The following is a 23,489-nucleotide window of genomic DNA, read 5'->3' as shown; positions in this document are numbered from 1 at the left end:
GTACCGTGGCTGCAGTGTGTACCATCTATAAGATGCACTGCAGCAACTCGCCATGGCTTCTTCAGCAGCACCTTCCAAACCCACGACCTCTTCCACCTAGAAGGACAAGGGCAGCAGGCGCATGGGAACATCACCACCTCCAGGTTCCCCTCCAAGTCACACACCATCCTGACTTAGAAGTATATCGCCGATCCTTCATCGTCACTGGGTCAAAATCCTGGAACTCCCTCCCTAACAGCACTATGGGAGCGCCTTCACCACACCGACTGCAGCGGTTCAAGAAGGCAGCTCACCACCACCTTCTCGAGGGCAATTAGGGATGGGCAATAAACGCTGGCCTTGCCAGCGATGGCTAGATCCCATTATTTGGTCTTCTCTTCCTGTGACAATGGATGGTCACCCTGTGTCAGTAGCCCAGTCCACATTCTAGGGTGATCACTGCCTGGAATGTGCACTGCAGGAATCCTTCAACCTCCTGTATGGAAGAGTGTCTCCAGCTACCCCTTCCCTACTCCTAAGTGCTTCCCAAGCTGAGGGAATAGTAGTGCTGATTGACTGCTGACCCAGCTGTCAAGCTGGCTGTGATTCAGAAAGCCTGCTTTTTGCATTTCTAACTCATGGATCTTACAACCGTGCCAGGAGTGCCCTGTGCAGTGGCTGCTGGGGCCTCATTACTTTCCGAGCTGGTGTCTGCAACCACTTGTACAGGGTCACATGGTGGCCCTGAACTATTACTGACGCGAATTACAATCACTTGGCTCCAAGCCATCTCCTCACAATGCTCACTGATCTGTCTCAGTACAGAACACTGGGTCTCCACGGGACCTTTGACTCCTTCTCTGATACACATAAGCACCGTACAAGTGGTTTTTGAACCCCCAAAGCATCAGTAACAATAGTGTGAGCAGTAGTGAGAGATGGTCTTCCTGCTGTGTCTATGGCCTGTTGCTTCCTACTCAGTGCCAGGCTGTAGTGAGGACAGCCCTTTGTGTATCACTTGCATTTCTGTGGGTGTGGAGCCAAATGCCTGTTGGCCATCGTCCATGTGCTGGATCCTCCTCTCTTGGAAAGCGGTTCTACTAAGGTCTGTATCTCAAGGCACAGCAAGAGGGATATTCAGCATGCTAAAACTCTACCGTGTATCTGCTGGACTTTCAACAGCCAGCACCTTTGCTAACCCTTCAGCATCACTGGCCTGCGCGACCTCGTCCTCATCATGGAGGCGAAGTATCTATGTCAACCCTGCTAAGTAATGCAAGTGTGGCAACTGCGGTCAATGTTCCTCTGTGCATAAGGACTCATTGGCTTCTCCATTCTCTGTGAAACGTTCAGATGGGGCCCGATGAGTACTTAAGCATTTTGGGTATTGTGTTTTTATTAAGTAAACTATTAAGCACTCGTGCACAATCAATACGTCTGGACACATTTATGTAACATATGATGCAAATAGCAGAATATGATTAATATGCTACTTACCAGGTGGTGTGTGCCCTTTTACAGCCTCCTGTAGACCACCACTTTCCAGAGCCCCTCTCCCTACCATTTCAAACTTTTGTTTGTGTGTGGGCGGTTAAAAGCTACTCCTGCGAGGGACCTTCACCTGCTTTAATCCTTGCCCTCCTGTTCCCATAGCCGAATGAGCTGAATAATCTTTTTCTTTTAACTAGTTCAGTAGCATGAGAAGTGTGAAAGGAGCATTTCTATAGAGATGTTAACGTTTTCATTTGTTCCTGCTAACGGTTTATGTATACAAGAATATAAGAACACTAGCTGGGGGAGCCCGGCTTTGCCAGGGCTGTTTTGGGGCGGGCGGTTTAAATCAAGTGCCAGGCTTTGGGGCCTCTCTGTGAATCTGGTGCCGGGCAACATTTTAAATCGAGTCCCAGGCTTTAGGGCCCTGTCTATGTCCCTTTGTGAATCTGCTGCCGGGCAACATTTCTACCTTTTAATACCTTGAAAGATGAAAGTGAAAGTACTTATAAAAGGTTTTTGGTAAATCTTATGTTATTTTTAAAAGAGATACTAACTTTCAAAGTAGTTTGAGCTGGAAGCTGAAGTCATGGCAGTGAAACAATGGCTGCCACATCCCCGAGATGAAAACGATTAGTCCCGCCCACACACACACACACCGATTGGCCAACCATCAGGGGACCATACTGTAGGATTGGTCAATGGTGACGGCACAGGATTGGTCGAACCTTGACTTCAGTCAATCAATGCTAGCAGATAATGAGTTTAATTTTGAAGGTTTTTTGCATAAGGCGCGAACAATTCTCGTCCGACCGAAAAGTAAATATGCTTATGAGCGTCCCGGAAGCGTAAGCTTTCTTCGGAGGTAACACGCGCGCAGGTACGCCGTATAACTTTTGAGCGCATAGCCGGACAGACGCACACCCGAGGACAGACAGAAGGACAGACAGACAGATCGACTCGTTTATATATATAGATAAGAAATAGGAGCAGGAGTAGGCCATTCGGCCCCTCGAGCCTGCTCCGCCATTCAATAGGATCATGGCTGATCTGATCTTGGCCTCAACTCCACTTTCCTGCCTGTTCCCCATAACCCTTGACTCCCCTGTCGGATCAAATATCTGTCTATCTCAGCCTTGAATATATTCAATGACTCCGCCTCCACAGCTCTCTGTGGAGAGATTCACGACCCTCTGAGCGAAGAAATTCCTCCTCATCTCCATTTTAAATGGGCGACCCCTTATCCTGAAACTATGCCCCCTAGTTCTAGATTCCTCCATGATTTTGATTTCGGTCTGTTAAAATTGATAAAAATGAGTCAGAAGAAGTGGAAAATAGAGCCTTTAGTCTTTCTGATTTACTCAAGGCACTGAATAGGTTTGCAGTGTTATCTGTTTATATAACTCACCTATGTATTTTAATGGCTTCGGTTACATAGATATGTCTATTGATGTTGGAATATAGCAACAAACATGATAGAGCTACATAGTAACTGAGCTATGTGTATATTAAATATATACTTTTAATTGGAAAACCTATGGGGGAAAATTTCAGTTGGTTTGCACCTCCTGTTAGCGCCTTAAGAGGGCACTAATGGGGCGCAAAGCAACTAGTGCCTGTGCGCGGCGATGTTTGCGCCGCTCACGAAATTAACTAGACATTTTGCGGTGACGCTAAACATTACCGCCATGATCTCCTGCGCTGGCAGATCGTGACGTCAGTCGAGTGTGCAATGCCCCGGTAGCGCCCGGACTGGATATTGAGTGGCGCCTCCTGCCTTACCGCCTGCCGTTAGCAACGACAGGTTGAGGGGAGCGTTTTGCAGTCAGGAATGGACTGGGGGAGCGCTATTTAAAGGTGACCGCTTCCTGCCTCTTTTTGTTGGTGACATTTTTGCACCACGCATTCTGAGAGAGAGAGAGAGAGAGAGAGAGACTTCTGGAGAGATTCAATGCTGTGTGAAGGAGTTGTGGGTACTGAGCAGCACTTTGCAGGTTCATTTTGATTTGCCCTTCCTTGTATCGATTTAGAAGAGACTGTGGGGGCTGCACTCTGAGCTCTTTCCCTGGGCCTCTCCATTGTTCTTTCCAGCAGATTTGATGCACAGGTCTCTCCAGGCTGAGATTCAAGGCTGCAATGAGCAGGATGTGGATGGAGAGCAAGATCAACCCTCCCCTTTAAGAACTGGCCGGCGCCAGTGTGTCTGTGTTCCATTGCTGACTGACATCACGAGCTTCGCCAGCGCTCCGAGGTAGCGCCTTGCTCCTCGGCCTTTGCGCCTTAAGAGAGGTGTGCAGCACCTCATTTAGCGCTCCAATCAACTCCAGGGGCGATAAAAGCCAAGTTTGCAGTTGGAGGCAATAATTAGCACCAGGCGCTAAACTTTGCACACGGCTGATAATCGCGCCCCAAATGGGGCGATACTGAATTTCTCCCCCATTGTATATTAACAGTACATCTAACATTGCAAGATCCTGCTGTGTAACTGCCGTCAGGCAAACTATTTCGTATCAGCTTCAGCATGCGCCTGTTATGCTAATCTATCACCAGAAAGAAAAGAAATTTGCATTTATATAGTGCCTTTCAAGTCCTCAGGGCGTCCCAAAGCACTTTACAGCCAATGTGAAGTGTAATCACTGTTGTTGTGTAGGAAACATAGCAGCCAATATATGCTGAGCAAAACACAGTGTGATAATGACCAGATAATCTGTTGCAGTGATGTTGGGTGAGGGATACATATTGGCCAGGACACCAGGAAGAACTCCCCTGCTCTTTTTCGAAATAGTGCCGTGGGATCTTTTATGTCCATCTGAGAGGGTAGATGAGGATAATAACATTTATCGGAAGTAATCTCAGGAAAAAAGTAACCATCTATTTTAAGAAACAAAAACTAGGAAGAATAAGGTCAACGCGAGTTTAAAGAGAAAGAACAATTACTTCAGTACTGAAATCAATGCAGGTTGTTTTATGACCATTGATTGGCTTCTCTGAAACGTAAAAAAAACCCTTACATTAAGCAGTTCTAGCACTAATCTCAGTTGGAGGAAATCATAAGGAAAAATTGTATTCTCGCAGTAGGAGGTGTTCTTTTGATGCTGTCTGTTAAATTCAGTTAAAAATTGATGCGCCATCAATTACTCAAAAGACTGAAGTTGAGCGAGTAACAATCAGGCTTTTATTAACTAAAGAATGAAGGTCTTGTCTCGAGTGGTCGACCCGTCCAGAATACTAAGGGACTGGGAGGTAGTCACTTATATACCTGGAATAGTGGGAGGAGTCAGCCGAGGCATGTCCAGACCTGTACCTAGTGGAATACACATACAGACACAGACAGGTATGACAGTGGTTTACCACAAAAATATAGTCCCAGTTTCTATAGTGAAGGCTATTTTCATTTAGCATGAAAAAGTATTGCCTGCTGATGGCAAATGGCCAGTGTGGAACTGAGCCCTATCGACCTTCAATCACTCATCTGTCTTCAGTAAATTCATTTTGGCAGATTACAAATGACATTGTTATGTGCAATATAACTAGTTACTGTACATTGTTATTACTTTCTCCATTTCTTTATTATTTTTCCATTCTTTCTTTCTCTCACTTTCCTTTTCTTCTTCTTCCTTTCCATGCTACCCCACCCGTCAGCCAGTGACTCAGTGGGTAGCACCCTCACCTCGGAGTCAGAGGGTTGTGGGCTCGAGTCCCTCTCCAGAGACTTGAGCTCAAAAATCTAGGCTGACACTCCAGTGCAGTACCGAGGGAGTGCTGCACTGTCGGAGGTGCCGTCTTTCGCGTGAGACGTTAAACCGAGGCCCCCGTCTGCTCTCTCAGGTGGACATAAAAGATCCCATGAAATTATTGCGAAGAAGAGCAGGGGAGTTATCCCTGGTGTCCTGGCCAATATTTATCTCTCAATCAACACCACAAAAACAGATTATCTGGTCATTATCACATTGGTGTTTGTGGGAGCTTGCTGAGCGCAAATTGGCTGTCGCGTTTCCTACATTACAACAGTGACTACAATTCAAAAAGTACTTCATTGGCTGTAAAGCACTTTGGGACATCCGGTGGTTGTGAAAGGTGCTATATAAATGCAAGTCTTCCTTTCATCTCAGGGTCAGAAGTAAAGGATATAAAGGAGTAAAAGTCTGTAGATTCAGGACTAATAACGTAGATTGAGTTCTACTGAAGATCAAAGTTCAAGCTGAAAGTAGTAGGGATGGTTGATGACGACCATGTTATCAGTAGCCCTGCCTTCGATCTTGTTTCTTTTCTTTCCAGTTTTGAAGAAGGGTTCGACCCGAAACGTCAACTCAAATTTCTCTCCACGGATGTTGCCTGACCTGCTGAGTTTTTCCAGCATTTTCTGTTGTTATTTCGGATTTCCAACATCTGCAGTATTTTGCTATCATAATCATGGCAAAGGTATTCGTTTTAAAAAGACAGGCATACAAATATTCAAGGCTAATTAGACAGGGCAGATGCCTTATTAGCTTATATTATCTTACAGCTAATCACAGGTGAGTCATTAAAAGGGAAGGAAAATCAGTTCAAAGTATCCCTCCAAGCTCTCCGCTAAAAATATACGCTTCTAATCATTTAGATTATCTTTGAATTTTGAACCCTCATCAAGGCCAATGGTTTACTAATCTGCTTCGCTCAAGAGCAGCCTCCCTCCCATCTGTCTTGCGAAGGTGTGACATGCGCCCATTTACAAGCCCCCCTGAAAATTGCATCAGGCGGGTTTTGTCGCCCAAGGGACGGCAGAGGTGCCCCCCACCCACCCCAACCCTGCTGATTTTTCACTGCTAGCCGACAGTTTTTCCGTCAAGAAACAAGCGGGAGGCAGGTGAAAATCATCCCCCAATAGTTGTAAACTTACAAAACTGATCAGTCCAGGAAAATAGTAATTTAACTGGACCTGCTGCCAGCCTAGAGGTTAATGTAATGGACGGTTTAGTATAAATATGTTTTTCTCAGTGTATGGTTTTGTCTTTCTGTCAGTGATGTTTTCTTTCATTTGAACCCTGCAGGATTTATAAGCCATGATTATATTTAATCAATCAATGCCTAGCAACTTTTCACTAGAAGTTGTCAAAAACATAAGGGCCTAGAAATTCAGTTGGGCGCGCCATCCGTTAGCGCCTTAGGAGTAGATGATCTCGAGCGCTAGGAGAGCTTACTGGTTTGGACCAACACTAGGACAGGTATTTTTGGCTCAGGCCAGAGCTTAGCAATTATCTTTGCCTTCATTGAGAGCTCAGTGTTTGCCAGCATATAATGGGGACTGCATTGGGTGCCAACGCTGACTTTCAGCCTTATGCCAGAAGGGCTTACAGACACCGTGAGAGAGTGGCAGCCCTGGCTAGACGCAGAGGGGGCAACAGGCGTCGCCAACTGAGGCCTTACCCACCCAGGGTATACCGCCAGCAGTCCTCCTATCTGACCATGTCTGCCACGATGTGTGTAAGGAGGCTGCGATTCAGAAGGGAGGTGGTTGCAGACATCTGCCAGCTGCTTCAGAGAGATCTGCAGCCACAGCTGATGCGCAGGACGTCTCTGTCGGTGGCAGTAAAGGTGACGGTGGCTCTCAACTTCTATGCCACCGGCTCCTTCCAATCCGCTGCTGGGGACATCACTAACATCTCCCAGTTCGCCGTGCATTGCTGCATCCGCCAGGTGACCGAAGCCCTTTTCAGAAGGAGACATCAATTCATCTCCTTCCCCATGACCCTGGACAAGCAGCAGCAGCGTGCAGTGGGATTTGCAAGAATAGCGGGCTTCCCCATGGTGCAGGGCGCCATTGACTGCACGCATGTGGCTTTGCGGGCACCTCTGGAGCATGCCGAGGATTACCGCAACCGGAAGGGCTACCATTCCCTCAACGTACAGCTGGTGTGTGACCACAGGCAGCGCATCCTAGCTGTCAATGCCCGCTTTCCAGGCAGCAGCCACGACGCCTTTATCCTGCGACAGACAACTGTGGCTGACGTTCCAGGCACAGCCTCCCCCGAGAGGATGGCTTATCGGGGACAAAGGCTATCCTTTGTGTACCTGGCTCATGACCCCGCTCCGCGCGCCCACGACCCCTGCTGAAGAGGCATACAACGAGAGCCATCAAGCGACTAGGAACATCATAGAACAAACAATCGGCGTCCTCAAGCAACGGTTCCGCTGTCTCGATCGCTCCGGGGGAGCCCTCCAGTATTCGCAGGAGCGAGTCTCCCAATTCGTCGTCGTTTGCTGCATGCTGCACAACCTGGCTATCCGCAGGACTCGGGCACTGCCACCTCACGTTGGACCCCCACCTCAGGAGGAGGAGCAGGAGGAGCATGAGGAGGAGGAGGACGAGGAGTACCAGCCCAGGAGGGAGGCAGAAGGTCCAAGGGCCGCCCGTCGGCGGCTTATTGAACGTCACTTCTAGGCCCCCTGTCAGGGAATGGCTTGTGCCAATGAAAGAACATGATTGCAGCCGCTCCGCAAGCCCTCAGCCGGTTAAGGCAACAAACACTTCAAAGATCAAACATGGACAATGTTAATAAATAAAATGCTTTATTGTACAAACTCAGGGCCCTTCCCACATGAAAACCAAAAACAGACGAAACGCCCAAAAAACACTCAAACACATTACTCGCTCCCACAACCTGGAGAGGATTAACAAAACAGTGCAACTAAAATGGCCGTCATCCTCGGCCTTCGTAAAAAACAAACATCACATCCTCGGCCTTCAAAAAACAAACATCTAATTCTCGGCCTCAAAAAACAAACACAACTGGCCACACATTCGACTTTTTGGCCCGCTAGGGCGATGCCTTGGCCATCTTTGTGTGGCCCCTGCCCGCCCTGCTGCTCCTCCTCAAAGTAAGGCCATTGGCTGCTGCAAGGCTGGGGGCAGGCTCCTGAGGGGCACATGTCGTGACGGCAGATGCCCTTGGGGGTCGGCCTAGTCGAGGTCTGGCCGTCGAGCGGGCGGCTGTTGAATGCTGCAGCTGTGGTTGGCCAGCATCAGTCGCTGCAGCAGCTCCTGGCAGCTCCACTGGGGGAGTGGCAGTGGCGGCTGGAGGAATGGGGGCAAGCTGGCGGATGGCAGGCGCTCGCTGGTCGCCTGAGACACTGGCACTCGCCCGGGCCAGCACTGCAGCATGCGCACCAATCTGCCGAGGGACAGACCGCTGTGCTGCTGCAGCGCGCCGGGTGCCCTGGCGATGCCTGGCTGACACAGCGAGTGTGGCAGCAGTGAGTGCCCGTGTTGACCTGTTCAGTGACCTCATCAGAGCACCCAGTGACTGCACGGCACCACTGATCAGCTGCCCACTCGCTGCCTGAGCTGCCCCGAATGCCGCCCGACTCGCTGCCTGCTCTGCCCCGAATTCCGCCAAACTGATGGCCTGTGAGGCCCCGACGTCGGTGACACTCCGAGAGAGGGACTCGATGGCCTCAGGCAACCGTGCCACTACCCCCATGAGCTCCGTGTGCCAGCGCTCCGAGTCCGCGGACAAGTCCTCGAGGCGTTCCATCTCCTCGGCGAAGACCATCTCCGGACTGGAGGCCGGACTCTCCCTCTGGGGAGAAGGCCGCCGAGCTGGCCGACCCTTCCTGCGTTGCTGAGCCCAGCAATTGGACTCCCCTCCAACCCTTCCCCCCTCTGGGGAGAAGGCCGCCAAGCTGGCACCCCCCTCCCGCGTTTCTGCAGGCCGCAGGTCCCATGAGCTCCCCTCCCCTCCGACACTTCCGCCACGCTCCCCTCCAGGGAAGACGTGTCCCCTACATTCGCATGGGTTGCCACGGCTGAGGGTTCCCCTGATGGGCCGCCTTCCTCTTGCTCCTCCTCCTCTTCTGAGGGGCTGTCACTGGCAAGTTCAGGGACCTCCTCCTCACCATCTGAAAGCAGGAAGGCACAAGAGTAGCTTTAGAGTGAGGAGAGGGCGTCAGCGAGGGATGCATGAGTGGTGGCATTCAGCCCATTGGTCGGACAGTGGCAAAGGATGTAGATCTGATGCGCAAGTGGGACGAGAGAGGTACAAACGTTGATGTCCTTACCATTGGTGCCCAGAACAGGGTTGGCATCTCCACATGCAACGGGGCCAATCACCCGGCCACCCATGATGCGCTCCACGCGATGTTGCAGCTCGGTGAGTGGCTGGATCTGGGGTCGGCCTCCCCCGGTCGCAGTCCAGCTCTTCCTATTATTGGCCAGCTTGGCCTCCAAGAGAAAGGACGGCCTCTAAGTACAGTGTGTCGCCCTGATCTTGTGTGCAGTGCCTCCCATGGTGGAATAGCCTGGCCAGTGTGTCGCCCTGATCTTGTGTGCACTGCCTCCTATGGTGGAATAGCCTGGCCAGTGTGTCGCCCTGATCTTGTGTGCACTGCCTCCCATGGTGGAATAGCCTGGCCAGTGTGTCGCCCTGATCTTGTGTGCACTGCCTCCCATGGTGGAATAGCTTGGCCAGTGTGTTAAGTGCAGAATGTGCAATTGATGTTCATGCCTGTCCCATAGCTGCTGGATGAGGGCTGGCCATTAGGGCTTTCAGGTCCCTTTGCCCATAATGTGAGGTGCATATGCAAGGATGAGGAGGTCACTGGAAAGGGTACTCACCCTGACAATCCGAGTGAGGTCATTAAACTTTTTGCGGCATTGGACACCGGTCCTGGGGACCTCGCTGTTGGCTGACACCTTGCTGGCGACATGCCTCCAGGCTCTCCGGTAGGCGCGGACCGGCGCCTTCCTGCCATTGTCCGGGTACAAAATATGGCGCCTCTTCTCCACACCACCAACCAGCACACTCAGATCACGCTCTGAGAAGCGCTGCGCTCGTTCACGGGCCTTCTGCATGGCTTCAGGCGCTATTTGGGTCCAGCAGCAGTGTTCAGGCCTAGCTGGAGGGCTCCAATATCCAGGGCGTGGCAGCGGACCAAGTCGACCCTTCCCCCTTAAGAGCTGGCCGGCGCCAGGGTGTCTGCTGGGGTGTCTGCTGTCAATCACGAGATGGCCGCACCTGCGCTGCGCCCGGCCTCGGCGCTCTCGCTCAGCACCTCCGGCTTAGCGCCAGTTTTAGCGCTTGAGCAAACTCTTACGGCAAAGCTAATGAATATCGGAGAAGTGGCCTCGATTTGGCGGCGGGCGCAAACTTTAGCGGCCGCCCGACTTTACCGCCCCAAAAGTGGCTACAATGAATTTCTAGGCCAAGATGACCTACATCCTTCAAATAATAGAAAGAAAATCAATACAATATATTGCAAATATTTCTATGAACAATGTTAATGGTATTCTAACTACACTGGCCATAGAGTGCAATATTATAAATGGACCTAAATCCAATTATTATTTGCTCTCTGTCCTCACAAGATTGTCAGCATTGCGTGACTAAATATTGCCAAAACACAAAAGTTACCTATTGTTAATCTGTATCCACAAAAGGTGATTTATCTCAAGGGATTAATAAAGGATTTCTGAGAGCATAAAGAATCCATCCCATCAGATCCTTTGCTCATATCCCTGTGTGAAGACGAGTCAGGAAACACCATAATTCAAAATCATGTACCGCTATAACTGTCCATAGGCATAGGGGGTGATTTTCTGACGTCGGAGGAGGCGGGTTTGGAGGCAGGAAAGATGGGAAAAATCAGAATCAATGAGGGCGGGTTCAGAATCCGCCTCCAACCTGCCTCCGCGGGATTTTGCCGGTGCCGGTTTTGGAGGTCCGGAAATGGTCCCGCCTCCAGCTGGCCATAGCGCTAGTTAACATCATTAAATGCTCGTTAAGGGCTTCTCTAAGCCTCTTTTGAGAGGCCCTCGTGATTTTTCGAGCATTTTGGCGTGTTCCACGACCCTCCTAAACCATGCCAGGTAAACCTGGCGGGTTGACTAGTGGGTGGTCTCCTCACAGCTGCAGGTCCAACAAGACATCGTTTATTTCATCAAGGATTACTTGCAGGTGCCAGAACTTTGCTTTAAAAGGTCTCCGAGTAGTTTTAGAAGGCCTTCCAAAATCGGAGGTGCTGCAGCTTGAATCTATCAACTGTGGGACCTCCTTGGAAGATCCTCTCCCCGCTTGCAATGAGCGCTTCCCCAACGGAGGCATCTGCAAGCAGCATGGGAACCATTTGTTTTCTTTCTCCATGGACCTCAGATGAGGATGAGGAGCATCCACAGCAGCAGCAGAATCAGGCAACTCAGCAGCAGGAGCCCCAACCTCCTGCTCAGGCAGCTCAGGAGCAACACCAGCAGGAGCCCCAACCTCCTGCTCAGCCACCTAATGCAGCACAGGGCAGAAGGCGCCAGCGCATCGAGGCACCTCACCCCAGGAGATACCCCCGACAGAGGGTTTACAGACAGAGGATGAGCTACCTCAACATAAGTGAGCAGCAGTGCCAAAGGAGGCTGAGACTTTCGCGAGAGGTTGTCGAGAGATCTGCGGCCTGCTGCAGCAAGACCTGGTGCCCAGAGGAATGGGTGGTCACCCCTTACCAGTGGCCGTCAAAGTCACCACCGCACTCAACTTCTTTGCCTCAGGCTCCTTCCAGGGATCATCAGCAGACATCAGCGGCATCTCCCAGTCGGCCGCCCACAGTTGCATCACGCAGGTTACCAATGCCCTTTTCGCTAAGGCCCACAATTACATCCAGTTCACAAAGGGATCAAGCAAGTATAACCGCCCGTTCGATTGGCTTTGCAAATATGGCAGGCATGTCAATGGTGCAGGGCGTCATAGACTGCACACATGTGGCCCTTAGGGCACCCCATCACAACCCAGCTATCTTTGTCAACCAAAAGGACTTCCACTCCCTCAATGTACAGCTGGTGTGTAACCACAAGAAGGAATTCTTGCATGTTTGCACCAAGTTCTGTGGTAGTTGCCATGACTCTTTCATCCTGCGGCACTCTAGTGTTCCTCCGCTTTTCAATCCACCTAATCAACTTAACGGATGGCTCCTTGGTGACAAAGGCTACCCCCTGAAGAAATGGCTAATGACGCCGATCAGGAGGCCAGCTAACGAGGCTGAAGGGCGCTACAACTCCAGCCACACTTCAACCAGGTCCATCATCGAGCAAACCATTGGGTTGCTGAAGATGCGCTTACGATGCCTTGACCGATCAGGTGGAGCCCTGCAGTATACACCATACAGGGTCTCCAGGATGGTCGTGGTCTGCTGTGCACTGCACAATATCGCACAGCGTCGTGACTTGCAGCTTCCTGATGAGCAAGTGGCTCATTTCCAGCCCTCCTCAGATGAGGATGAGGAGGAGGAGGATGAGGAGGCTGAGGATCTGGAGGAGGAGGAGGAGTAGGTCAGAGTGCCGGTCTATCGACCGGCAGCAGAGGCAGCACGCGAGCACATGGCTGCCCGGGATGCAAGGGATGAACTTATCCTGGCCAGATTTGCATAGGTTGCCCAAGTTGCCACATGTCCTTGGCTCCATCTTAAGACATCATTGACAATGGACATGACTCTCTGGCCTCCTTTCACTCAGGCCACCAACCTGACAACGCAAGTATAGCGGAGCCCGCAATGTGGAGCTGCCTACGGCGAAAGAACAGATGCCATAACGCCAACATTTTGGCATCAAACCATTTTAATGCTTTCCAACAGGGATGGCATTTCATCAATACACAGAAACATCGACCCAATCTGCACACAGATCTGGAGGTTATATCCCTTGCCAGCTGTACCCACACAGCCTTGGTTTCTTTGGGGGGCCTCTTGCTCCCAGATGAGTGGAAGAGCACCTCCCTGCTAGCTGTCACCCCCTCAAACAACATTTGCTGCGCCTCATCCGAGAGCCTCGGGGAGGCCCTTGCCTTGGAACTGGACATAGTGGTTTCTCAGAATATGTTGCAGGTGGTGCAGCATAGGCAGAAATCCAGTGGAATGATCCAAGGCAGCAAGCAGCCCTAAAATCAGGCTGGAAAAGTGAGGTCAGCAGAGGCGAGTTTCAGTCCCAAAACACTAACTGACCCACACCTCTGAAATCAAGTGGCCAATCAGGGGAAAATCACAATTTTTTGAAAACTATCAGTGGGGGCAGGTTTCAAACCCACCCAAATCGAAAACCGCCTCGAGTGGGAAAATCACCCCCTAGAGTCATATGGCACAGAAGGAGGCCATTCGGCCCATCGAGTCCGTGCCAGTTCTCTGCAGAGAGATCCAGTCAGTCTCATTCCCTCGCTCTATCCCCGTAGCCCTGCAAGTTTATTTCCCTCAAGTGCCTATCCAGTCTCCCCTTGGGCCGGAATTTTGCCAGCGCTCAGGGAGTGGGTTTGGAGGCGGGACATCCGGCAAAATCGCAAAGATTGACAGTGGGTCAGAAACCCGCTGTCAACCTGCCTCCAAACAATCTTCCCAGGTGTCAGGTCCCCAATTTGCGCATGGACCCGACACCTAGCGGCAGGAGGAGGATTATAGGCACTTAACTGGTTGTTAACAGGCAGTTAAGAGGCTTTTTACAATTTTGACAGGTGTACTGCGGGCTTCCCGATGTCCGGACACCACGCCAGGTAAGTGTGGTGTGGTGTGGGTCTACTGTAATGCTTCTGCATTGATGACAGCTGCAGAAGTGGTGTGAAGGATCCAATGGTACACTGGTGAGTTTAAGCGGTAAGGAAATGTTGGGAAAATCATTAATATATTTAGACTTTTCTGTAGGTAACAAGTTTTGAATTGTTTGTGTAGTCCCACCTCATTGTGAGAACTTCTCTCACCAGTGACAGATCGCTTCTGTAACCTCACCTGCAGCTGCCATCTGTTCCAGCCTAAGGAAGGAGTCACTGGAGAGCCTGGGTACAAGGGCTTACCTTTGTACAGTGATTGTCAGTGTTTGCAGCACCTCAATGCTGTCAAACACTGAAAAATCATCTGTCAAAAAAACTTGTGCGTGGCCCCTTTAAGAAAACCGGCAGATGACGTGTCATCAACTGATGTCATCTGACACTGGCTTCCTCTTAATTGGCTGGCAAGCCCGCAGGGCGGGCTTAACAAGACCAACTGACGCAAAATAGTGTCTGTGCGTCGGATGTCGTTGGGGGCGGGAGTGGAACCCGGAAGGCACCTGTCCCGCCCCAAGCCGCATCGACCGGAAAAATTGCGGCCTGAGTGTCCGCTTCCACCACTTCCGTCGGCAGCGAATTCCAGGTCCTCACCACTCGCTGCGTAAAAAAGTTTTACCTCACATCCCCCCGTATCTCTGGCCCAAAACCTTAAATCTGTGTCCCCTAGTCCTTGTACCATCAACTAGTGGGAACAGCCTTTCCCCGTCTAGCCTATCCAAACCCATCATAATCTTGTATACCTCTATCAAATCACCCCTCAACCTCCTTTGCTCTAATGAAAACAAATCCAGCTTCTCCAACCTGTCCTTGTAACTAAGATCCCCCATCCCTGGAACCATTCTAGTAAATCTCCTCTGCATCCTCTCAAGTGCCTTCACATCCTTCCTAAAGTGTGGTGACCAGAACTGAATGCAATACTCCAGTTGTGGCCTAACCAGCGCTTTATAAAGGTTGTCACATATCAGTGACCGTTTCAGGCTATGTACAAAATGAATTTTTAATAATAAGACTGATAATGGTACTTGTTCAAGCATTATGGTATTAACCAACCCTAATAGCCTTATTGCTGAATCTCACTTTACTCTCTTAATAAAAATTCAGTGCTAATAATGAGCCATAATGACTGAATAAAATTATATTCTCAATATATTCGACCTCACTGAGGTAATAATGAGGCAGAGTACAAAATGATAATTATTGAAAAATGATACCACTTTGAAAACAGACAATTTCAATCATAAGAATTTTTAGGAACAAGGAAAACATTAGCGTATCCTAGGAATATTCTACTAAAGAAAAAAAAAGTGGGGGGTGAGGTTGGTCTTGGCTGGTAGCGCAAAATAGGCGACAGTGAATCGGCAGTCAGTTTAACCCTCGGTCCGATCTTCTTTTCCAGTGATTTCAATGGTAAAGATAATCAAGTGGAGTGTAAACTGGGTTGGGGATTTTTGCTGCCACTCGTAACGAATTTCACCCCAGTGAGTTATGGTTCTCTGGATGAAAAGTCAGATTAAGCTAATAAAGAAACATACGGCAAAACTAAAGTTAGTGACACAAAACAAGGTTGTGAGAAGTATTGGAACCTACAAATATAAACAAAAAAAGAGGTAACAGGGAGTATGAAAAAAGCTTGCCGCCAATGTAAAGGGAAAAGCAATGTTTTTACAAATACATTAGGAAAAAGAGAATAATTAGGAAGGGGCTGAGGCCGTTCAAAATGAGCATGGTTTGCTTACTAAGTACTTTACTCCAGCTTGTGCAGCAAAGAGTGAAGGGAATTTGTCAAGGCATCTGGATGAGGAAGTAGAAGTGGTACTAATAAATATATGCACGAAGAAATAAATGGCTCCTCGGGGTGCTAAAAATTGCTAACTGCCTGGTACCAGAATAAGTGCCTGCACTCCAGAATGCTGAAGGAGGTTAGTGAGAAAGTAGCAGAGGGACGAACCATTATTTTTCAAAATTCATTAGCGATGGGAGCAATGTCAAAGGATTGGAAGGTGGCAAATGTAATGTCTCTGTTCAAAGAGGGGGAAAGGGATAAACCAGGCAATCATCGACCAGTCAGTGGTACAAAAATTACTAGAGACCACGACTAGAGTTAAAAGAACTGAATATTTAGAAGGGCATGGAATGGTCAGAGAATGCCCACATGGATATGTGATGGATAAATCTTTATTGATTAACCTTAAAGATTTTTTTGAGAGAATAACAAACAGTATGGACAGAAGAGTTGCGATAGTTTATATGGACTGACACAAGGCACTTGTTAAAGAGGCGTATGCAAAATTGGTTGAGAAAATTAAGGTCTATGGCATAAAAGGGAAAGTGGCTATGTGGATAGAGAGTGATGAGTAACAGGCAGACAGCAAATGTTGTGCCAAATGAATATTTCTCAGACTGGCAGATAATGACTAATGGTGTGTTGAACGATTAGGGTTGTGACCACTTTTGTTCTTCATATCTATAAATGATGCAGGCTTAGACATAAAAGAGTGCATGTAAAATGATGATACCAAACTGGGAGGGGTAGAAAACTGGCAGGAAGAATGCAGAAGACTACAGGATGACATAAATAGACTAGATAAATGGGCAGATAAGTGGCAGGTGCAGTTTAATACAATAAATGTGAGGTAATACATTTTGGGAATAAGAATTAAGAATGAAAGTATACCTTAAATCATAAAGTTCCCAATGCCGGGAGTAACAAAAGCATCTAGGTGTTCTAAGAATTCTTAAATTCTTAATAGTGGGTGGACAGGTTAAAAAAAGCCATTAAGAAAGCAAATGGGATTTTGGGATTGAATACAAAAGCAAAGAGATCATAATGACTCTACAAAATGATGGTCATCTGGAACACTACGTGCAGTTTTAGGCTCTTCCTAATAGGAGGGATATAATAACCCTGAAGGAAGTGCAACACAGATTTACCAAAATGGCTGCCATGTTTGCCCACAAAGCAACAATGATCACACTTCAAAAGTAATTAATTGACTATGATGAAATAACAACAGAAAAAGCTGGAAAAACTCAGCAGGCCAGGCAACATCCATGGAGAGAGAAACAGAGTTAACGTTTCAGGTCGAAACCCTTCTTCAGAACTGAGGAAAAAGCAGGAAATGAAACAGATTAAAAAGCAAGTTGGGGGCTGGGAAATGGGGGAGGGGATGAAAGAACAAAAGGGAAGGTCTGTGGGGGGTGAAGAGACAGTAAGAGATATTCAAGGCGAGACGAGATGGTAATAGGACAGGTAAAGAAACAAAGGATGGCTCTAGATGAAGTGTGAAATGCGCTGGCAGAATGAAAGACAGCTGCCATGTGGGAGAGAAAAAAAAGAAAAGGCACAAACCAAAAGTGTGGATAAAAAATATATAAATATGAAAGGGGCTGAGGTTATGATCTGAAATTGTTGAACTCGATATTGAGTCCGGAAGGCTGTAAAGTGCCTAAATGGAAGATGAGGTGCTGTTCCTCGAGCTTACGCTGAGCTTCCGTGGAACAATGCAAGAGGCCAAGGACAGTGAGGTCTGAGTGGGAATGGGGCGGTGAATTAAAGTGACAGGCGACCGGAAGCTCGGGGTCACCCTTACGGACTGAACGGAGGTGTTCCGCAAAGCGGTCACCCAATCTGCATTTGGTCTCCCCAATGTAGAGGAGGCCACATCATGAGCAGTGAATACAGTATACTAGATTGCAAGAAGTACAAGTAAATCGCTGTTTCACCTGGAAGGGGTGTTTGGGGCCCTGGACAATGGGAAGGTATAAGGGCAGGTGTTGCATCTCCTGCGCTTGCACGAGAAGGTGCCTGGCGAAGGGGAAGGGGTGCTGGGGGTGATAGAGGAGTGGACTAGGGTGTCTCGAAGGGAGCGGTCCCTATGGAATGCTGAAAGGGGAGGTGAGGGGACTGACCATGATGTCCTGGCATCATGAAAAGGCACTATATAAACACAAGCTCTTTCTTTCTACCTGGATGATAACAGGGATCAGAGATCCGAGTTGCAAGGAAAGGCTAAATCAACTGGGGCTGTATTCTCTCAAACTGTGAAGATTGAAGGAGGACTTGGTAGAAGTGTTTAAAGTGATAAAAGGAACAGGAACATAAATTATTTCCATTGGACTGTAAATCAAAGGTCACGATCTCACAATAAGCACTGGATACACGATGGAGAAGGTTAGAAGATTTTTTTTCCATGCAGGAGTTATCGGAATGTAGAATGCTTTGCCACAGGTGGTGATCAATGCTAAATCAATCACAGCATTCAAAAATGTACTGGAAGAATATGAAAGGAAATGGAGAGAGAGAGAAGAGCAGAAAATTGGGATTAGTTTGGGGAGAAAGCAGGAAGATGGGACTGTGGAAAATCAGCACTGAAAAGGTCTAAATTCAGTGCAGAGAAAGGCATCATGGCCTCCACTTTCATTTAATGAGTCTATTAGGCCCAACAAGACTGAAATTTCTTACCAGAGTTTTTACTGACACTTGATTTTTTCTCTGTGTCTTTCAGTCTTTCCTGAGTAGGTTTGACTTGCTTGTTCTGTTTGTCTGTGGCTATCGTTGCAGTGTTCACACTCTGCAGGACAGGTTTTTTAGGTAAGGGTGGCTTCACAGCAAGACTTTCCGAAGATTTAGTTTTCAGTTTTCCATCATCCTTTAATGTGTTGCTAAGGGATACTTCAGGCGGCTTTTTGACTTCTGTCTTTTCAGCCTTAGCAGACCCATCGGAGTCCAAAGTGGCCTCAGCACTGTGACGTTTTACTGTCTGTTTGTATTCGGAGTGAGAACTCTCCTTGTACCTTAAACAATGGGAAGTGCTGCGGAGTTTAACACCAAATAGTCCTCTCCCATCTTCATCTTTTTCTTGTGATTCCTCTGTCTTTTCTGGTTTATGTGCATCAATTTTAGTCACAGATGGTTCAGAAAGGGACACTTCTTCATCTTTTTCTTTCTTCTCTTTTCCAGGCATCTGAGGGAACGTTTTATATGGACTGTCTGGATCTGCTGGCAGATCACCTTCATTCCATTTTGCGCTCCCTCTTTTAGACCTATTCCATGCTGAGGAAATTGAGAATTTGAAGGAGCCCTGATTATTTTTCTTAAATGAACTCTGTTGGCTTATTGTTTTGTCTTCTGATGTTTTAATGTTGGCTTCCTTAAATACTGTTATTTCCGTATTTTCCAGACTGCTATTAACAGTTTCAGAAACAGGCAGTTCCTTAGATGCTTTAGAAGTTTCTGCAGGTTGGGAATACACCTCAGGTATATGAGTCACTGCAATACTGCTGAATTTTTCAGGCACTTTATCAGACACGTCTTCATGATTTGAAAGTTCTCTCGCTGCTGGCTTGATTGAACAAGCTTCTAAAACAAAAGGCTCTTTTGATGTTGCTGCCATTTTTGTTTGTTTACAGCATGTATCTGGAGTTTCTTGCACAAACTCTCCTTCGCTGATTTCTGTCTCTACAAGGGCACTTGCAGATGGTTTCCCAGAGTCTAGCGACAATACGTCTGTCTGAATCACAGCCCTTGTTTGATATACAGTCTCTTTAGCCGAGGATGTATTGACTGAAACAGCAATCGTGTCGCATGCTGTGGACTTCACTTCAGCTTCCCAAAAATTTATTTCTTCCTTTTGCTTTAATGGATCTATAAAATGAAGTGGAGTTGAATCTTCTGACAGTACAACTGTAGATCCTGTCAGCTCAGTGCCTGGTAACAGAGGGATTTGTGTAGCAGTCACTTCCAGTACATCAAACTCCATCACAGTGACTTCTTCTCCAGTTTCTGCTAGAACAGCAGGTACAGAGCATGTTTTTAGATGATCGCTGACATCCAAAATACTATGCGAGGCAGCACTATCTTGCTGACCAGTGACATCTACACGGGTAAACTCACCAGATCTTCGTCCTGAAGTATCAACAGCTTCTGTGCCACTTGGCACAACTATCGTAGGCGCAATCAGAGATTGTCCTCGAGTGAGAATCATTAATGGACTTTCCGTTCTTGGTTTCAAATTTATTTCAGAATTGGCATTTTCAGCATCGTTCTCAATGATTTCTTGTTCATTTTCCTCCTTTAGCTCAGGCACGTTGTATATTAACTCACTCGGTCCATCAGAAAGTAATCTCTGCAAAGACAGTGAGCAAGAGTTGTCCGTGATCATTCACTTCAACACCTTATTCTAAATCAACTATTAGGCATACCATTAGACAAGTTGAGTGAGTGGGCAAATACATGGCAGATGCAGTATAACGTGGATAAATGTGAAGTTATCCACTTCAGTAGGAAAAACAGAAAGGCAGAGTATTATTTAAATGGTGATAGATTGGGAAATGTTGATGTACAGAGGGACCTGGGTGTCCTTGTACACCAGTCACTGAAAGCAAACATGCAGGTGCAGCAAGCAGTTAGGAAGGCAAATGGTATGTTGGCCTTCATTGCAAGGGGATTTGAGTACAAGGGCAAGGATGTCTTACTACAGTTATACAGGGCCTTGGTGAGACCACACCTGGAGTACTGTGTGCAGTTTTGGTCTCCTTACCTAAGAAAGGATATACTTGCTATAGAGGGAGTGCAGCGAAGGTTCACCAGACTGATTCCTGGGATGGCAGGACTGTCGTATGAGGAGAGATTGGGTCGACTAGGCCTGTATTCACTAGAGTTTAGAAAAATGAGAGGGGATCTCATTGAAACATATAAAATTCTGACAGGGCTAGATAGACTGGATGCAGGGTGGAGGTTTCCCCTGGCTGGGGGGTCGAGAACAAAGGTTCACAGTCTCAGGATACGGGGTAGGACACTTAGGACTGAGATGAGGAGAAATTTCTTCACTCAGAGGGTGGTGAACCTGTGGAATTCTGTACCACAGAAGGCTGTGGAGGCCAAGTCACTGAATATATTTAAGAAGGAGATAGATTTCTAGACACAAAAGGCATCAAGCGGTATGGGGAGAGAGGGGGAATATGGTACTGTATTGAGATAGAGGATCAGCCATGATCATATTGAATGGCAGAGCAGGCTCGAAGGGCCTACTCCTGCTCCTATTTTTCTACGTTTCTATAAAAGAACAACAGCTGTCTTTTTATTTTGCTTACGTTTTTGAGAATCAGCAACGTGAAAAGGGTAAAATAGGATCGAGATGTGCATTTTTAACGGAGATACCAAGGGAAATGGTCAAAGCCCATAGTGCAGGGCTAAGAATAAACGCGTAAAGCAAAAGAAAAGAATAGTCAAAGAAGTGATGGGATCATTGAGACTAAAGAGGTCACCTTGTAATTTAGAATGAATCGTAGTGATGCATAACAAGCTTTTACAGTAGAAGGTAAAAATAGGACTGTCAGAATTGGATGTGGAAGAGTCACTACTGGTGAAAAAAAAGTTTTAAAAAATAACGTAGGCTGAAAATTGAAGAGCCACATTTATAATAAAAACTGTTACATCCAGCACTGGCCTCTAGAGGAAGATACACAGAAGTTTCCTGAGTGATCATTTTCATATCTATTGGTGCAAGTATTGGTATATAACCAGTGTAAAATGAGTACAAGAAGCTGAACCAGCAGGGAAGATCTGCGCAGCCTTCTAAATGCACCGTTCAGCCTGCACTATTCAGCAGAAATACTGGGGGACAAGAAGGTATGGCAGGAAGATTGCTTGCCTCCTTCAGTTCTCTCTAAAATTATTTCACTGCACGTCTTACCGATTTTTTAAATACACTTGGACAGAATTATAAATAGTCATGTGCCACTTGTGCCCAGATGATAGCAGGGCATGGCACCATGTAAGAAGAAGAATGCACAACTTCACTCCTTCAGACCTCCAAGCCTTGCTGGTGAGCATTGAAAGCAGGACGAACAGACTCCCGAGTGTGGGTGTCGCCAAGTCACTTAGAAATATCACTCACACCACCTGGAAGGAGGTGGCACTGAATGCCAACTCCCTCACCCTCAGGACTGCAGAGCAGTGCCACAATAAGTCAGGTCTCCAGCCGTTCCCCCTCGGAGCGCCATGCCAGTGTGACATGGGAGGCAAGACCAGGCTACCCAGAAGTATCATTCAGAGATGCAGCCAACAGAGGCTCCGTGCCAGGAGCCAGCTGCCATGGGACAAAGGCCACTTTGGTCCCATGACTCTTCTGTGCTGCATGAGGAGCCAACCACTTCCAGCAATCCTGACCCTTAGACGACATCTAGAATAAACGGGTCTTTTTCCGAGTGGCAGGCAGTGGCTAGTGGGGTACCGTAGGGATCGGTCCTAGGACCCCAGCTATTCACAATATATATTAATGATCTAGACGAGGGAACTAGATGTAATATCTCCAAGTTTGCAGAAGACACAAAGCTGGGTGGGCGTGTGTGCTGTGAGGAGGATGCAGAGAAACTCCAGTATGATTTGAACAGGTTGGGTGATTGGGCAGATGCAGTATAATGTGGATAAATGCAAGGTTATCCACTTTGGTGGCAAAAACAGGAAGGCAGATTATTATCTGAACGGCAATAGATCGGGAGAAGGGGAAGTGCAACGAGACCTGGGTGTCCTTGTGCACCAGTTGCTGAAGGTAAGCATGCAGGTGCAGCAGGCGGTTAAGGTGGTAAATGGTATGTTGGCCTTCATAGCGAGAGGATTCGAGTACAGGAGCAAGGATGTCTTGCTGCAGTTACACAGGGCCTTGGTGAGACCACACCTTGAGTATTGTGTGCAGTTTTGGTTGCCTTATCTGAGGAAGGGTGTTCTTGCCATGGAGGGAGTGCAGCGAAGATTCACCAGACTGACACCTGGGATGGCAGGAATGACGTATGAGGAGAGATTGGGTCAATTGGGCTTATATTCGCTGGAGTTTAGAAGAATGAGAGGGGATCTCATTGAAACTTATAAAATTCTAACAGGACTAGACAGACTAGATGCAGGAAGGATGTTCCCGATGGCGGGGGAGTCCAGAACCAGGGGTCACAGTCTAAGGATAAGGGGAAAGCCATTTAGGACAGAGATGAGGAGGAATTTCTTCACCCAGAGAGTGGTGAACCTGTGGAATTCACTACCACAGAAGGCAGTTGAGGCCAATTCATTAAATATATTCAAGAAGGAGTTAGATATATTTCTTAAGGCTAAAGGGATCAAGGGATATGGGGAGAAAGCAGGGACCGGGTCTGAATTTGGATGATCAGCCATGATCTCATTAAATGGCAGAGCAGGCTCGAGGGGCCAAATGGCCTACTCCTGCTCCTATCTTCTATGTTTCTAAGCAGAAGATTAGTGCCCATTTGGAATGCCATACCTCCTCCCAAGTACCCCTGACACTGGTTAGGATTGCGGGGGGGGGGGGGGGGGGGGGGGGGTCCAAAAATCTGCAGACGCTCCGACCCTTTGAGATCCAGTCAGAAGCAAGTGCAGATGTTTGTAGGCAGAATGCTAAAAAATAATACTTTTTTTCCTCCATTCAGAAATCTTCAAGCAGAGATTTCCAGCCTCGTCTTTTTCAG

General features: G+C 47.8%; 1 protein-coding gene across 10 annotated transcripts in view; it reads right to left on the bottom strand.

Annotated features, from left to right (window-relative positions):
• Window positions 1-23,489, bottom strand: part of LOC147112032 (CRACD-like protein) — a 290,622-nt gene that overhangs the window by 54,488 nt on the left and 212,645 nt on the right. For all 10 annotated transcript variants that reach the window (XM_085999501.1, XM_085999499.1, XM_085999500.1 and 7 more), the window contains one exon: window positions 18,478-20,140. In XM_085999501.1, the coding sequence (XP_085855627.1) occupies window positions 18,478-20,140 (1,663 nt within the window). The remainder of the gene's footprint in view (window positions 1-18,477; window positions 20,141-23,489) is intronic.

This window comes from Somniosus microcephalus, chromosome 10 (assembly GCF_052327205.1).
Source record: "Somniosus microcephalus isolate GS21.2 chromosome 10, FLI_Smic_1.0, whole genome shotgun sequence".
NCBI lineage: Eukaryota > Metazoa > Chordata > Chondrichthyes > Squaliformes > Somniosidae > Somniosus > Somniosus microcephalus.
This window is presented reverse-complemented; position numbering and strand designations above follow the sequence as displayed.